We start from the raw sequence: 18,703 nt of genomic DNA on the forward strand, positions 1-18,703 counted from the left end.
GCTTTGAATGCATAATTAACTTAGACAAAAGTATACCCTCGTCTTGTGTTGAATTAAGTGTAATGTCTTTTTTATATTTAATGCATCAAGTATATGATTACTTTCAGCCAGGAACGAAAAAAAAGAAAAGTAAGGTAAGAAGGGAGAATAAGAAAAAGTCTGTTCGACTTGTACAAATTGTTCTCAGATTGAATAGCAAAACGGAATAAAATGAGAAGCAAATCTCAAAAGAAGATGACAAATTGTCTGCTCCAATATCATTCCTTGCATTGATAGCTTCACTCTCTTTTATCCTTTCTTTCCTTCCCTTCTATTTTGTCTCCTATTTTGGGGACCTAATCCACCGGCAATGGCCACCCATACCTTGGCCATTGATGACTTTTGTACTGTTGTTTCCTTACGAAGGTATCTAAGCCCATAGTTTGCCGTAGCATAATCTTTCAGGTTTAAGCCGAAATGGAGAGACCCACCAAAAAGAAAAACACTAACCAGTACAAATTTATGTACTATATTACATGATAAAAGAAAAAGGAAAGAAAGAAAGGATTGACTCATTGAACGAAAACAAAACACCCCAGGCCCATCGACGCCAAAGGAATCAGGTGCAAAATTCAAAATAAGGGGATCGCCTAATGCATCTTCCAGACCAGTCCGGAACAAGATCACAAGAATTACACCACCGAATAATGGTTCTTGATGACAAAACCACCGAGCATATTGCGGTGCAAACAATCAAGAACCCCTTTTGAATCGTTTTGAATATATAATCTCCAATCTGGATTGGAGTTCCGCGAGATCTGAAAGAAGGAAAAGAAAGCAAACCTTTCAGGAACCGAGTCCTGAAAGATTACGGCGCACGGAGATCGAGGATGGTGAGAGATGTAAGCGGATTCTTTTTTTAAGTTTTGGTCTTCAAATCATCAAGAACGTTCTTTGGCTTTTGACATCATCAAGAAAGCATAAAAAGGTTGGAAGAACAGAAGAGAAGTGGTATCGGAAAAAGACAGAGAGGGGTGCCGAACCTGGTGCTGGAGAACTCGTAGAGCTTCCCCCGGGAGGAGAAGACGATGAGGGCGACCTCGGCATCGCAGAGGACCGAGAGCTCGAACGCCTTCTTCAGAAGCCCATTCCTCCGCTTCGAGAACGTCACCTGCCTGCTCGTCGCGTTCTCTATCCGCTTTATCTCCGTCTTCCCCCTAACCATCTCCCCTCCTCCTCCTCCTCCTCCTCGGCTGGAGTCTAAGTTTGGCAAAAATAGAAAGGAGAAAATAAAGAAGTAGAGGACATATGAAACGGGACAATAGATCGAAGGAGGAGGAGATCTATCAAAAATAGGGTTACCTGATACCCAAAAAAGGAAAGAAGAAGACGGGAGTAGTCGGAGTGGAGTTTTCTGCGAGCCCCCTTCCCTTCTCTGTAAGGAGGAGACGGCTTCGAACCACAAAGGACTGCCCCCCACCCAACCTCCACTTTTTCGTCGCCCCAGACCCTCCCAAAAGAAATAAAAGTGGGGAGATGATGGGAAAAAAAAAAGAGGAACCATTCCTTTCCGGTTAATGTTAAAAACCGAACCATCAGACATCCTGCGAAACTTTATCATTTGTGGTAGAAAAACAACAGATATATCACGAGCTCAAACAGCGTCAACGGCGTTATATGGCCTTCGGATGGTGGCGCAGATGTGAGGTTTTGAACCGTTTCTCATATTTGTTCTTAAAAGCGTAGCAGATTTTCTTCCCTTCCTTATAGTATTGCTCGCCCGTTGGGCCCCACTTTGTACGAGGCTGCGGAATGTGTCGGCGTCCCTAGTACGCGCCAATACGGTTTCGCCTCTAGAATTTCGACACGTTCGTCCGGGATCCCTTCTTTGGGTCGTCACCCCTCCAATCGCACAGTGCCGCCGTACCGCGTCACGTGCTTACCTTCGGGTGGCCCCGCGTCCTCCCGCTGCTCTCTATGCCTTCACATTTAAAACCAGCGTAAACCTCGCCGGCCCGGACCCTGCAACCATACAACATAAGTATCGCCCAACCCACAGGCAGAGCGCCAATAACATTGTGCTACGTCAGCACAATGTTATTATACTGGGTTTGTAGTAATAGGCTCGACGAACCGCGCGGAAAGCGACTTGGTAGAGGCGATTGGCAGAAGGGAACGGGCCCCTGCTCATGCCACCATATGTGGTCTCATATTCCTTTCTTTTTTAAGGCTTATCTTCCGGCTTCATCGCGGTCCCCGCGTGGGTCGGCGTCCTCTTTCTCTCTCTCTCTTTTTGCCCCTCTGCATCTCTCGGCGCTGCTGCGATCTGACACGGCGTGGATCTCTTTCTCTCGCCCCTTTTTTTGCCATTTTGGTCGTCCGCTTAGATTCTTCCCGGCCACCCCACCCGCTGGCCTTCGATTTTTCCTTTTTTTTTTTTCCCTCGACCAGAATGCTCCATCACAAGAGGCAGTGGAGGAAGTAGGCCTTGACTTTCATCAGCAAGAATAACGGCCCTGTTGGGCAAACCTTTCCGATGAACTTTGGGATAGCCTAGTAATGTTTCGCAGAGAATTAAATAATTCTTTTAACTTTGCCAAAAAGATCAATTTGAAAGAAGCTCCAAAATTCATTTGAGAGTTTCCTCCAAAAAAAAAAAAAAAAAAATATTCTTACAGATACCGAAACAATATTTTGACTTTCGTAAAATTTTCATGGCACCAAAGTATCCATAAATAAATCTCATAATTGCATTAGTTATATTATATCATATCATATTATTATACTTTATATGTAGTATTATATTATAACAGCATATCACATCATATTATAGTATTATATTATAAATATATTATAGTATATTATATCCTATCATGTAACATCCTATAAATATAATATTATATTACATCATATCATATCATATTATATTATGATATATTATATTATACTATATTATAATAATATTATGTTATAGTATAATATTACATTATATCACATTATATTATTATATATTATGCTATAGTATATAATATTATATTATACTATATTATAATAATATGTAATATTATATAATATTATACTCTATTGTACAATATCTTTTATTATTATTTTGTAGTAAAAAAATATTTTTTTAGTTTGGTTATACTATTTTTTTGTAAACTCAATTTTTCTTTAAAAAAAGCTTTAAACTCTCGAATAGAACCTAGTATCAGAGAGAATTCGAGTCATGGGGAGGATCTGTTTTGTAAGCATGAAGTTGACAACTTGTCTTTTCGCACAGATGAATATCATTTTTTGCTGCAACGGAACAGAAGCAGAATGATTGAGATTTAACTAGCTAGGGAAGGTGAGTGAATAAGATCTAACTCTTATGCACCAGTAATGCTCACAATAAGCAAAAAAAAAAAAAAATCAAACCCATGAATCTACCGTCACTGTTTGACAATTCTATATCACCTAACTCATTATGTCTGGCAAAAAATTTGTAAATTAAATTATTCCTATCCTGCCACCCGGCAAGGGGATTCTTTCTGCATACATAACTGTAGGAGCCGTGTATCATTACTCCTCCCTCACTGGACCACTTTGGGTGATGGAACGTCCGGCTGAATTTTGGCCACCCACACGTGCAGAATGTCTGACCACGTGTACCGCATGCATGTGGAAGTTAATGTATATCCATCTCACGTGGGATCGCGATTGCACCAAGCAATTAAATTCGATACAGTCGTTATCCTAGCCTACTCTATTATTATGCGTTTAATCAGGCTACTTGGCTGCAGAAAAATATCCTTGAATTAATCAAAGTATCAAACTTTCTCGTACTTCCTGAGGTGATAACTTTTGGTTAACCGATATTGTTAGATTTGTCCTGTAAAGAGCAAGTTGTGTACTAGTAATTAGCAAAATTAAAACTTTCCCCTTCATGTAAATTTTATGTCCTTCCATATTTTCCCTTGATGAGTGAATATAGTTTAACTTGGTTTAACAGTTTTTTTTTCATATGTACAAATTAAAAATATCGCACATTAATGTCTGCAGTCCACTTGCAGTCATGACACCGTAGAAACAAAGTCCTTGTCACCGATTTACCGCCGAGGGCAAGGTTTCCCAGCCCCCTAAAAATTCAGGTATCCTAGAATGCAACTAGAATACTATTACTGACTGTCCCATGTGGCAGTTGTTAATCCGGGTTACGCCAAAACCCTAAAATCTTCAAGTTGTTAATCCGGATTACCCCAAAACCCTAAATTCTTCTAAGGATGGTCAGCTATTGGTAGTCCAAGAAATTTGGCTTGGATGTGGTGTTCATTCAATGGTTTCTCTTTTTCAATACAGCCTCTTCTCATTCTTATCAGATAGAAAAGCTTGCTCCATGAGGTCGACATTGATTATAGTTTTGGAGGTTTTGCATGAATATCCTTCTAAAAATTCAAATTTGTGTGAATACTCTTTTAAAATTTATATTTATTCTATACCCTTATAAAATACTGTTTTTGCGCATCATAATATAATGGTTTTTCTAACACCATTAATAAAAATCATATTTAATTTAATTAAAAATAAAATAAAATTTTAAAATTACTTTTTTATCCCTCATCATGATTGCCTTATAAATATATTTTTTTTTGCACATCTATCCATTATGGGTATTTTTAGTCATTTTAATTTGAAACCATTAACTTTTTAACAGCGTTAGATGGTATGGGTATAAATACAAAAACAAAGGTAAAAAAAAAGTGTAGAATAGCAAAACTAGTATTTACGAGGGTATACATGCAAATATAAATTTTGGAAGGGTATTCATGCAAAATTTGATATTTAGGAGAGTATTCATACAAAAATTTCTATAGTTTTTTATAGCGCCAATGTTATCACGTTTATCTTTTCCCTTTAATTGAATGCTCCTTTTAGCACTAAATTAATGCCTGAAATCTCAACTCTAAGAAGTCTTTGAAATCAGGAAAATCCACAGAATCATGGTGTGGAAATTTAGAAATATTCAAGTGCAACACTAATGAGTGTAGGCTAGAAACTTAGAATAAACAAGTTTGGCGAGTTGAATTAGGTTAACCACAACCTGAACTTATCTCAACCAACAATGCATCTATATGTGACATATCCAACCTATGGATAAGCCCAACGTCCAAAACAAGCAAAGTTTTCAACCTAAAACACATTTGGTTCGGGTTAGGTTAGGTCAAGTTCTATCTTAATAATATTTTGTTAAAAAGTCTATGCTACGAGTTGGTTACTCACTGAGATGTTGGATTATCAGAAAATAGATGTTATATTGAAGAAGAGATCGGTTCAAGTGGTGCATTAGGGGTAGCAGGTGGAATTAAACATTTTGATATTGCAGTACTAAAGGGCTTACTACTTGGGAAGGTCTGTTGTATGAGACGAAGCACTTTATGGCATCCCACATTGTTCTTGAAGAGAATTCACCGACAATGACTAGATGGTTATTAAACCCACTAAGTTTTGAAACATTTCATCCATTACCATATAACCATTGGAGAATGGCTTTTGCTCTACTTTCTTATGAGATGATACATATTTTCAAGGAAGTTAACAGCGTTGCAAATTGAATGGCAACATATGTGGCTAATCATATTGGAACTACTTTGTGGACTACTGTGCCGTGCTAGACATTTCATTGATTTTTCACTCATTTTATTTTCTGATTCACACGGATGTATTTTCTCTACACTACAGAAAAAAGATCATTTTCGACGCTTCTTAATGCATAAACCGACGCTTATAAGCATCGGTATTTTTATGACGCTTTCTAAAGTGTCACAAAAGCATCGGCAATGTTGGTATGGAAATTTTATTTGTCGATGCTTTTAAAAAGTATCGGCAATAACGAATGCTTTGCTGGCGCTTATTAGCGTCCGACGCTCAAAAGCGTTGGCCATTTCTGACCTTAAAGGCGTCAGAAATTTTGGTATTGCCGACATTTTTAAGCGTCGGCAATACTGAATTATTTTTTAACCAAAAAATTATTTAAAAAAATAAATTATGTATATATTGTTTATTCAACAAATACATAACAACAATCACATACATAACAAAAGTCACATGTCACAATCAAACGGATCATTCGAAATATTCGTATTGTGAAATATGATTATATTTAAATTATCAATTTATATTTACAATGTGCTTCAAAAACATAAAAGGCATACATATCGAACTCCTAAATAAACAATCTATGAGATATGAGGAGTCGATGAATATGACAATTTTTGCTGTCACATGGCAATGCCCTGGCACTTTCTATACTGGCTTAGCTATGTATGCTCTTGGTCTGTTAGTTGAAAGTTTTTTTTGCATCTTCAAACCTTGAGCAAACAATAGTTAGAACTTTTGCATTTGTCTTTTATGTAGTACTCACAAATTTTTGTAATTAATCTTTAAAACCCAAACCTTACTTATGCAATATCTTTTTTGAAACTATTAATAATAGGATGCATAGCAAATGAAAGAGTGGCCAAAAGCATTTTCATTAGTTGGCAAAAGAATTCCATTCTTCCTGTTTTTCTTCAACTACGGAAGTTACAAACAGTAAAACCATCCATGTTTCTTTTTTTTTACAAAATTGCCTATTTATATATTATAATCCAATTCATAATAAAAGATTACAAAGACTTACAAAATAACTTGGTGCAAGTTAAAATGAAACAACTCATTTTAGGATGCCTATTTAATTATTGTTGAATGCAAATCCTCTGAAACTACTCATAGGAAATTGTCATAATCGAGAAAGGTCTTAGACTTCCATTGAGTGTGTAATTTGGGCCCAAGTGCAATTGCTTAGATTGTTGGATTTAAATGGAGGCAGAATATTATCAAAAACTTTTGTTTAGCTTATTTAAATCGGTCGCAAACCCAATTTGCCCTCCAAAGTAAACCCAATCTTTCTTTCCATTTTTAAAAAATAAATTATAACATTTGAAGCAAAAAAAATGAATTTGGTAGTACTATTTTATGTTTAATATTTAAAAATATTTTTTTTCTTAAAATGAGAGTAAGAGCTGTTTATCATTTTTATCAATTTTTTAAAAAGAAAGATAAGAAATTCTTACTTTCATTACTTTAAAAATAATTAAAAAAACTACGTCTTTTACCATTACATGTAACACTACCTTCAACATTGCCACCATCGATACCACTCCACCGTCGTGGTCTCATCACTACCATCATCATTTTTTTGTAGCTATTTTCTCCACAACCGTTTTTGCTCCTACCAAATCTTTGCCATACTACTACTATTATCATTGCCACAATTATATCGTTGGTACTCCTACTATTATTGCCATTGTTGCCACTACCACTATAACCGCAGTCACCAAAACACTGCCCCATCTACCATTGTCATGCTTATATTTCCAAAAATAATTAATTGTACAATACACATTTATATTTTTAAAATTTAAAATTAATAAAACAAAATTATTATTATTATTATTTGAAAAATAGAAAAATAAAATTAATGTCAAACAATATCTTAATTATAGTTTTTTTTGGGAAAGAAGAGAGAAGAAGAAAAGAAGGAGTGACTCGGGATGCGTACCTAGGTGCGCCAACTTCCGTGCGGTGGGTGGGGCTTTTCCCCAAACACCTGGGGTGGGCGAGGAGGGGGGTCCACGTCGCTTGGGGTGGGTACTTTGTTACCTGTGTTACTGGTGGAGCATTTCAATGAACACTTGACTGTAGCGGAGGATGGCGACATGGGGTCTTGCTGAACCGGAGAAGTCGGAGGCGGGCTTGGGTGATAAAGGGACGCAACCTCACCCGAAGGCAGCCGAGAAGGCCCGAACGTGGGCGGACGTGGCAAAGGGCCCGTCGAGGGTGCCGACCTGGACTAATCACCAGATCTCGGCAGCGGAGCTGGATGCCCTGAAGCGGCGGTTCACGGACGTGGTGGAGTTCTCGCCGGAGAAGATGAAGATGGCCAGGGCGGCGTGGCGAGACACGACAGTGATCATGCGCAGCTTGGGTCGTCGTGTGCCGGTGGAATGGATCAGGCGGGAGCTGCAGGTGGCCGGAAAACTCGACTACGACGTCGAGGACTTCCTGATGGCAGACGAGACCTTCGTGTTTCGATTCCAGAGTGAGAAGGATCGGGAGGCTGCAATGGAGGCTGGACCGTGGCTGGTCAGCTCCTAGCCATGGAGCGCTGGCGGCCAAATTTTGTTCCGGGGACCAACCAGCTATGTCGGGCTGTTGTGTGGTTAAGGCTGCCCAGTCTCCCGACGGAATACTGGACAAAGGAGTTGATCTGGGATATAGCAGCGAAAGTTGGGCGACCTCTGGCTTTGGACAAGGTCACCGACTAGGGCTGGAAGCTGGGATTCGCTCGCGTCAAGGTGGAGCTGGATGCTGGCATGCCGATCAGGCCTGGGACCTTCATCCAGGTAAGTTCTGATCTTCACTGGCAGGCCTTTCGCTACGAGAACCTACCTGGATTCTGCTTCAAATGCGCTCGGCTGGGGCACGGGGAGGGGGCCTGCCCCTTTCCTACGACTCCAGCGATGCCCGGAGAACCGAGAGACCAGTGGACCAAGGTGGATGGGTCTTCCCAAGAACCGACCACTGAGTCGGAGGAGGGGGATGAGTCGGGGAGCCGGCTACCTTTCGGTCCGTGGTTGTCGACTACCAAGCTACGACCGCCCAAGGTGAACAAGCCGGTGAAGCAGCCGGTCGAGCTGAAGGCCGACCACACGCCGGTGCAGGAGCCCTCCGGGTCGGGGCCGCGGTCCCCCAAGGTAGCAACAAATCCTTCCGTGTCGCCAACGGACACGGACGGATGGCAGAAGCCAACCAAGTTGGCTAGGAGGCGGTCGCCGGAGAAAGCTGCAACGGCGATGAATGCCGGGAAGGCTCAACTCGGAGCAGGGACCGGGTCGGACTCGGAGTCTGCTGAAGAGATGGGCCATCCAGTGCAGGTGGGCCAGCGGGGCCGGGCCGAGCCAGGGCGGGCCAAGGTGGTCGGGATGGATTCGGGCCCATGCCCGAGTCTACTACTCCAAGGCGGGCCAGGCCAGGTGGGAATGGTCCAGGCTGTGGCCCACGGATAGGGCCCTAGCCCGATGAAGAGGGCCAGAAGCCCGGCCAAGGCGAGACGAGGTTCGGGGGTGACTGAACCGACTCAGCTCCCCCAATCGGCATCGTCGACCTCGCTCGAAGACCCGCAGCTACGCCGGAGAGAGGAGGGACGACGGCACTTCTGGAGTGCCTCTCTGCCGCCGGTGAGAATCCCCACTCGACCGGGGACAGGCCGTGTCCAAGCTCCTGACGGGACGACTGGGACCCCGCGAGCTGAGGGCGATGTAGGCCGGTCGTGCAGGCCAGTGGTGGAAGGCGCGGCTCCACAGATGTGGGTGGTCGTGGCTACCGGCGGCGAGTCGGCTCTGGCCAAGGGGAAGGGTCCGAAGGAGGCGCAGACGGCTAGCTCTCAACTGCGGGAGGTAGCTTCGGCAAGTGAGATGGACTCCTCATCCGGCCAGAGAAGGAAGGGGAGATCTGAGACGGGGGAAGGCTCACTGCCAGCGCCGGCTAGGAGCTCTCCAGCGGTTCCAGCGAAGGTGGTGATGAGATAGAGGCTCGAGATAGGGACCTATTTCCCCTATTCAGGATCATGGGAAAGTTGTGAATTTGTTGCGGGCTGTGATTCAGGGAGGGGTGGAGAAGTCAGGGGAAGAGGCTAGTGAGCAGCCCACGATGTCCGGGCCAAACCTCACTTTATTGTGTTAAATGAAGATTATAGCATGGAATTGTAGGAGGGCGGCTAAGCCTTCATTTTGTCGTCCTTCAAAAGATTAGTTCAGCTTCATTGCCCTGAGATTTGTTTTCTATGTGAAACACGGGTGTCAGGAAAAGGTCTACGTCGGGTGCAGCGACGTTTAGCAGCTGATTGGGAATCTTTTGAAGTTGAATCCCAGGGCTTGTCTGGAGGTATTTTGATGTTGTGGAAGTGAGGCGTTGCTTCTGTAGATGTCTTTCGTCACCATTCTCAGCAGGTTGTGATGGTCATTTCGGAACCAAATGAACCCCCGTGGGTCTTGTGTGGGGTCTATGCTAGCACTGATTACCGGACAAGGAGAGTACTTTGGGGTGAGCTGTCATGTTTACTGACTCAGAGGGTGCCGACAATGGTAGTGGGTGATTTTAATTGTGTGCTTGGCCCCAATGAGAAACGAGGTGGGAGGATCTACTCTGATTCAGTGGACAGAAGGGAGTTTCGGAAGTTTCTGGATGTTACCGGCCTAGTGGACCTTGGCTTCACCGGACCACGTTTCACTTGGTGCAACAATCAGTCTGGACGAGCGAGGGTGTGGGAGCGGCTTGACAGAGCTATTGCATCCCCGGATTGGATTCAGCGGTTTCCATCTTACCAGGTTAGCCATCTTCCTCGAATTGCCTCAGATCACTGTCCTCTTTTGATTTCTACAGCCTCGAGCTCCAGTTATTATAGCCCATTCCGTTTTGAGAAGCTGTGGTTGTCATACCCACAATCTTGGGAAGTGGTCAGGGGGGCTTGGGGAGTACCAGTATAGGAAAACGCTATGCAGAGGGTGTCGCGCAGATTGGAGCTCACTAAACGTCGCCTTTGCAGATGGAATCGGGAGGTTGTGGGTAACGTTTTCCGGAGGCTGGAGGAGGTGGAGGGGTTGATTGTGGATCTCCAAGGGAGGGAGGACCATGAGGGGGAGCTTGAGGAGGATGAGATGGCAGACCTACGACGATACTTGTCCTCCCATCACTCATTGTTGCATCAGCAGGAGACTTTTTGGAAGCAGACGTCGAGGGTACAGTGGGTCAAGGAGGGAGATCGGAACACCAGTTTTTTCCACTGATCGACGGTCATCAGGACGCAAAGGAATATGATACGATCACTAAGAGTTGGGGTGGGACAGCGGGTGGAGGAGGATTCTGCAGTGAGACGGGTATTGTTTGATTTCTTCAGGATTAGATGGACGGAGGTAGAGGAGCCCTTTGAGCTTGGCTGACTCCCCAGGTCGGCTGTTAGAGTTGAGGAGGCAGATAATGCAGCATTGATTCGACCCGTGTTCGATAAAGAAGTGCAGGAGGCGGTATGGGCTCTAGCAGAGGACAAGGCCCTAGGTCCGGACGGGTTTCCACCCATCTTTTTTTGGAGATATTGGAGTATTATTAGGAGGTCGGTGGTGGAGGCAGTGCAGCTATTCTTCAGTCGAGCGGTGATGGCAGATGGCTGGCAGGCTACTTATATCACCCTGATACCGAAGCGTTAGGATGCATCGGAACCGGGCCACTACAGGCCCATTAGCTTGTGTACCACTTTGTATAAGATAGTGACGAGGCTCATGGTTAGGAGAATGAAGACTTTGCTGCCTAGCATTATTAGTCAGGAGTAGGGAGCATTTGTGGGAGGGAGGAGCATATCAGACAACATCTTGTTAGCGCAGGAGATGATGGGAGACCTACAGAGAGCCCCGAGGAGGAGGTGTTTGATGGCAGTGAAATTGGACATGGAGCGTGCCTATGATCGGATCCGCTGGGCCTTTCTCAGATGGGCACTGGAGAGTTTTGGCTTCCATCCGACCTGGATTGACTGGGTTTTTGGCTGTGTGCAGGGGCCTAGCTTCTCCATATTGGTTAATGGTACGCCTTCGCCCTTTTTTCGAGCCACTATGGGGCTCCGCCAGGGATGCCCTTTGTCCCCATACCTTTTCATCCTATGCTCTGACGCCCTTTCTCGTGCACTACGTGTAGCTTGCGAGAATCGGAAGTTGGATGCCTATAGTCCAACCCCTGGTGCTCGTCCCATTTCTCACTTGCGTTTTGCAGATGATTGCCTGCTACTTGCCAGGGCGAGGGTGAGGGACGCACGAGCTCTCCTGAGAGTGTTGACTGAGTATTGTGGGGCATCCGGACAGAGGATTAATCTCCGAAAGTCATCTATACATTTTAGCCCGTGCACGGAGCGGAGGGTGCGACGAGAGATCAGGGCGATATTGGGGATGCAGGAGCAGGAGGGAGCACTGGACTACCTTGGGGTCCCAATCACAAGGAGGAGATTGCGAGTAGTGGAGTGCTCTACTTTGGTGCAGAGGATGCAGAGTAGACTTGAGGGCTGGAGGGCCTCATCACTTTCTATGATGGGTAGGTTGACGCTGGTCAGGTCTGTTCTCTCTTCCATGCCTGTTTACCTTATGACTCTATGCTGTTGTGTCGAAGACGATTTTGATGGGGATAGAGCGGCTTATGCGTGGCTTCTTGTGGGGCTCCTTAGGGAGAGGCCACGGCGTACATCTGGTGGCCTGGGGGAGAGTTTGTTTGCCCCTAGGCGAGGGTGGCTTGGGGGTGCAGTTACTTCTGGCGAGGCGGGAGGCGCTCCTGGCGCGGCGGGCAGTGCAGATTGTTCTGGAGCCCCAGGGACTTTGGAGTCAGGTCATGATAGCGAGATATGGCCGGGCAGGTCCTGCTGGCCCGGCGGTGGGGAGACGGAGGACCTCCCTCATGTGGCGGGAGGTTGGGAGGTATTTGCCTATGGCCCTGGCGCACACTAGATGGTTGATTGGCGACGGTCGGAGCATTGACGTGATGGAGGATCCATGGGTGGATGCACTTCCGTTGAGTTTGTGGCCGACGATGATCAGCGATGAGGGGGCGGAGGGGCTACGGGTGTGCGACCTCATGAGGCCGGGGGAGGCAGAGTGGGATGAGGACAGACTGGGCCAGTTATTTGGGGAGCACCTAGCTGAGCGAGTACGGGCTCTTCCTGTTCCGAGATCAGCAAGGCCAGATGTCAAGATATGGAGCACCACTTGCAGGGCCAGAGTTAGGGTGGGTGCTGTCTCTCGGATCCTCCAGCAGAGATCAGAGCTGGGCAGGGACTGTGGCTGGGTCTGGAGATTTGGGCTACACCAAAGGGTTGCACTTTTTCTCTGGAAGGTGGCCTGGGACCGTCTGCCGACGAGCTGGGCGCTGAGCCGACGTGGTGTTAGCATCCCCTCTGTGTGTCCGTCTTGTGAGGTGGACGAGTCAGTGGATCATGCACTATTCCAGTGCATTTGGGCGAGGTGGACTTGGAGGCTGTCCGGGATCCCGGAGGGTGCCTGGAGCCGGAGGGACTGTTTTTTGGAGGAGGTTCGGTGGTGGTCTAGCTCCCCTCAAATGCGTCTTGTGGCTATTCGAGCGTCCTGCACAGCGTACCATGTATGGCTGGCCAGGAACGCCCGAGTTTTTGGCGAGCTCCATCCGTCCCCACGGTTTGTGATGGAGCGGGCTCGGACACAGGCAGCAGAGCTTCTTCATGCAGGGTTGGATGATAGATCTTTGATAGCTCAGGACATCTGGGGCCCCCATACTGCTTTGGCAGCTCCTCACACGATGTTTTTCACCTGGAAGCCCCCACCCCCGAGTTTCCTCAAGGTCAATTTTGATGGTTTGGTCCTGGATGGAGGTAGGAGAGGAGGGGCAGGATTTGTTATCAGGGGACCGAGCTCTACCATGGTGGCAGCGGGGGGGGGGGGTGCCAGATCTTTGACACCTCGGTCCCAAGGGCAGAGCTGCGAGCGGTTTGGCTGGGATTGCGACATGTGCGACGAGTGCTTCGGGCGAGCTCTATCCTCCTGGAGGGCGACTCGTCCACGGTGATCAGCTGGGCCTAGCAGGGCCCCCACAGTGATGGAGGAGGAGTGCATCCTTTGTTTCGTGATATAGGATCGATAGTAAGGGAGGGGATCACCTTTCGGGCTATGCATACATATCGGGAGGCCAACGGAGCCGCGGACTGGGTGGCGGCGTATGTGGCTAGCCACTCGGGAGACACCCTATGGGTTGGTGAGGATGACTTGTCCGGTGCATTCCGGGACATTTTGTTTGCAGATTCGTCTGAGTGTATTCGTACCCGACTTGTATGAAACACCTGTTTTAGCAAAAAAAAAAAAAAAAAAAAGAGTGGGGTTGGGGGTGGGGGTGTTGAGGGGAGGGAGGCCTGTTCTCACATTTGTTTGGTATCTAAAAAAAAGTACAATTAGCCCGGCTGGCATCCATTAAGGGGACAAAATGTTTTGGAGGTGCACGTACTTTTGGCCGACCGAATTATCAAGTAGGAGAGGGCCGTGAGCTGAGCATCATCAGTCGAACCATGTATCCAAAAAAACAAAGACTTTGTAGGTACAACTTGTCGAAGACTTTCCCAAGCAATTTGCAATGGTAGATCTTGGTTAATTATGAATTAACGAGTCAATTATCATGTTGCAGCAAATAGATAAATCAAAGGGTTTGATGCTATTATATGTGTTCTAATATCTGACAAATACTAGCTTACCATTATCTGAAATCCAAATATAAAGAAGATATCCTAATGTCTCGCGATCGAAGCTGATCATAAGACAGGCTTGGGCACATAAATATTAAATTTTAAATAGGCCCGATCCAGTGCCTAGTCCACGATCAATTCTACCCTAAACGTCATGATTGAAGATACAAATATATTGAAAAATTTAGAACAAGCAAAGCCATAAGAAATGCAGGCCAAAAAAAAAAAAGAAGACCTTATTCCTTGCCATTGTCTGAATATAAGGCATCATAGAATGCTCTTTTATATGCTTCGAGGAAGCTTTAATTTGCCCTTTCTATCTATTTTGTAACTATTGTGGTCAAGATTTGCCGTCTCAATATCAGACTCCATACCGATGTCACACTAGAATAATGTCGATACGGTACGGTGCAAAATTTTTTAGACATACCAAGTATCAATATACCATATGTATTAGATATCGGTATCGAACTGATATTATACGATACGTTCCATATCGTTCAGATCGAATCGATACAGCATATCATTGTGACAGTTGATCTAGCCTTTTATGTCACCAAAATTTTGATTTAGATGGTATGGTCCTTACTGCGCTTGGCAGACAAGCGGTAAAGGTTCGATTTTGCAAGGCGTTAGCCCTTACTTCGATCTCTCATCATATTAAGGCCCAGTCCTGCAAGTAGCAATTTAGTTTGGCCGGGCCAGTGAGGTGGGTGCATCCAAGAAAAAGAAGAGCATTGGAAAAATAACTCACTTTTTTCACCTGTTCTATGGTACTCTGCATCATCGATCGTGTACTAGTAATTTTCTTTCTTTTTCCCGAGGTGGGAGGGGCATACGGACTAGGTAGCAGCATGCTAGGCTAAACGAATCCGGACTCTTGTGGTCATTCAAAGTGGATGGTGATGTTACCAAAAAAAAAAGAAAGTGGAAGGTGATGTGACTAAAAATATCGGGGAGTTTGGAGAACCCCCAAGCCTTTGATTCAGACAACACAGCACAGTTACAGCAAAAGAAGCTGTACAGTTTGGACCGAAAGTAGATTAGATCGACCATGAGACTGATACAAAGCTAAACCAATCTAATTGGAATTAGAATCAGCTGGATTAGATTTGGATTCAAAAACACAACATAGTTTTATATATAGATTGGCTTTACCAAACCGGCCCAAATCGATTCGAAAATGGCATCCTATATATTTCAAAACTTTTTTTAAATATTTGCCCTCTTCTAATAATATAATTTATCAATAATTTATATTGCTGATTTTAATTATGCATGGCTATGAATCAAACTTACGTAGCATATGTTTTTGATACATACTGCTTACTATTATTTTATAGCCGAACCTGTTTATGCTATAATTATATATATGTCATGCTTTGTGTTTAAATTATTTAAAGCTAAATTAGATCAGAAAATCTGATAGAATTGATATTTAATCATATTTTATCCAGCACGGTGGAAATTGGATTATGTTTAAATTTGATACTTCGACCCTATTCAAATATGGATTATGCTTGGACTGCAACTATGCCGATCCAGCCAACCCACTTGCGTTGCTGGCCCCAGTGCAGAAAAAATTTCCAACTAACATCAATGAAGGAAGTCTAAATCACAGGGGTGGGATTAATTTCTCAGAAGATTTCAGATAATCTCAAGTATGATAATGAGGATACTTCCTTAATGGTTGTGCCTGTTTGGGGTAAAAAAAAATCATTTTTTTTTTTAAAAAAAGCCACAACTGATGTGACTTTTTTGGCAATTTACCTGCCCATATAGCATATATTTATTCAAAAAATTAAAATAATATAGTATAGTTATTGTCTCGTAAAATAAATTCTCGGGTTTCAATCTAAAACCAAAACTAGATCCACAAAATGGGGACAATCTTTCTTTGCCACCAAGCCAAGATATAAGAGAGTTTAATTATAAAAATAAAATAAAAATTTTTATAAATTAAAACTCTAAAACTAACTCAACCTTCATCAAGTTCTCATGTTCCAAGTCCATGCCGTGTTCTAGCAACTCTCTCCCTTTTTCCGTCATGCTGCTTGCCGTGAACTATGGGCAGACTTGGGATATGATGCTAATCTAGGCAATGCGATCTAACGCTGAAGTAGATAGGACTTAGACTCCTGGCATTAATTCGACATTACCTGGTGCGAACAATCCCAAAAGTCAGTTTAGAGTTTTATTGCGAGTTGATTTGTAACAAGAATTGATGCTGTGGCGTATGTACCAATTCCCAGCTCTAGGCCTTGGTAGTCCGAGTCAAAGTTAATAGGGCAAGCACTGGAAAAAAAAACCAAGAAAAATCCAATCTGACCACTACTAGCATCTGATCCAACTTGACATTGATAATGGCTGCATGTACGTTTGGTCAAAGTAGCCAATTTCCAAGTTCCTTTCTTTGCATTTTGTTTCCTATGCTGTTGAGCATGGATGCATGTTTTGCACTATAAAAAATAATGCATATTTTGACCGACAACACATTGTCTATCTCAAAATAGACAGCTTTTGGCATGCTGAATATAACTTCCGTACCAAATACGGCAAGTTGAGAGATGGATAATGCTTTCCATTTTCGAGATAGGCAATGCATTGCCGTCCAAAGATGCATCATTTTAGAGGGACGGAGAGGCCTTCCAAGTCAAGCATATTTTTCATAAAACTAATGAAGCTGCGGACTGAGTGGCTAGTTATTTAGCTAGCCACTCCGATAGTACCTTGTAGATTGGCGATGGAGAGTTACCCCGACACTTCGAGGTATTTTTTTTATTTTATTATGTATATTTGTACTCGCCGGTATGACCCACATGCCTCAGCAAAAAAAAAAAAAAGAAAAAGCATCATCATGTGTAATGCAAAATAGGAGGATTCTGACTCCTTGAGTATTTGAAATCCTATATAGAAGTTGAAGGTGCAACATGAATTGCCCTTGAATTCTATCAAGAGAATTGTATGCTCGAATTTTTCGTAACTAAAAACCATATTGATTGTTGAATTTTTGAACTAAGTGGTCTAGCAATATCTCATCTTCTACAACTTGGATTGTATGTATGGCTTAGTTGTAGGTATAGCTAATTAAACCAAGTATTTGAGAAAGATAAGATCCATAAGTCTAGTTGTAGGTGTTGGAGGAAAAATGGATTGCTCAAAACACGTGGATATATTGCCGGCACTTGATGGCGAGCGCGATGGCGGCAACCCTCAAGGCGCCGAACCTCAGAGCGCCCGGCCTCAGATCTTGCAGCCTTGATTTCGGTTAAGTTGAGCCCGATCGACCTCAAGCCCAAAGGAGATCTAGTCAAAGGAAGAAGCAGACCCCTCCACTCCACCGAAAATCAAGTCCCCCTCTTCCTCATCCGGAGTCCAATCCCACGATCTCCGTCTCAACGACTGCCAACAATTAAATGCACATGATCTTAACGGATTGTCAGCCAGCCCAAAATCTCCGGCCATCCACAGTAACTTATTAATTCACACGATCACAGCCAATCACTACGGTAACTCATTAATTCGCACAGTTATGTCACAAGTAACCCTTACACTCCTCTTATAAAAAGGGAGTCTTCTTCCTTCTGGGGGGAGATCTTTTTTTTTACGTAACCTCTCTACTTGCTCCACCAAAAAATCCCCTCCGACTTAAGCATCGGAGGGCCGGTGCCGGAGCCCCCGGCCACCGGCTTCTTACAGATCCTCCGAAAAAGCTGTCCACCGCCACATTTCCTGCCGGAGCTCCTCCTTCTCGGTCCGCAGTCACCTTTGGGTCCTGTTGCTAGTAGGTATAGCATAAAGTTATAAATACATTGTTCAAGTTGTATGATGGGTGCGGACAGTAAATAGAAGTCTATATATTTCAGTTTTACATCCCTCTCTTATTGCAACTACAAAATCCTAAAAATTCTTCTTATAAAAAGGCATAGCTGTCGAAGTACTGGGCACCAACAACTATGCTCTAAACTTTTATTTTATCATCTTATATATCACCATCAGTTTTAGCAATACATTTTAACTTCCATATAGTATCAAAATTTGGGCAACTTCTTTATGGTGTTTGGGCATTAAGAAAATCTTAATTTAATTGCGAGATCCTGGGATGAGTAAGTATGGTTCTTATTTTTCTATTCTCAAATTAAAACCATTCAGGTTTTAAGGAGGATCAAATTCCCTCCTCTCTCTAAGTTGATGCTTCTGTCATATCCGAGAGAGAGAGGCAGTGCTCAGAAAAGAGAGCGCCGCAATTTGCAATATTTAGAAAGTCTGACCAACGTTTACAAAGAAAATGCTGTGAAGGTAACCAGCGGGCAAATTTCCACTTCAAGAATGGAGAAGCATCAAATGATCGATGGTGTAGAACCATGCGCATGGAACATGCATTACAAAAAAAAGATTGACCCCCAA

The 18,703-nt window shown here is 43.9% G+C and overlaps 1 protein-coding gene across 1 annotated transcript in view; it reads right to left on the reverse strand.

Annotated features, from left to right (window-relative positions):
• The window catches only part of LOC103702697 (MADS-box protein SOC1-like), a 65,063-nt gene extending 63,577 nt beyond the window's left edge, over positions 1 to 1,486 (reverse strand). Inside the window, exons 1-2 of the mRNA XM_008785233.4 lie at positions 1,342 to 1,486; positions 1,023 to 1,239 (exon numbers count right to left, since the gene is read on the reverse strand). Of these exons, the coding sequence (XP_008783455.1) occupies positions 1,023 to 1,204 (182 nt within the window). The 5' untranslated portion in view covers positions 1,205 to 1,239; positions 1,342 to 1,486. The remainder of the gene's footprint in view (positions 1 to 1,022; positions 1,240 to 1,341) is intronic.
• Positions 1,487 to 18,703: the final 17,217 nt, after the last annotated feature.

The sequence above is a fragment of the Phoenix dactylifera genome, chromosome 3, assembly GCF_051530095.1.
Source record: "Phoenix dactylifera cultivar Ajwa chromosome 3, Ajwa_hap1_PhDact_Kaust_v1.1, whole genome shotgun sequence".
In the NCBI taxonomy this organism is placed as follows: domain Eukaryota; kingdom Viridiplantae; phylum Streptophyta; class Magnoliopsida; order Arecales; family Arecaceae; genus Phoenix; species Phoenix dactylifera.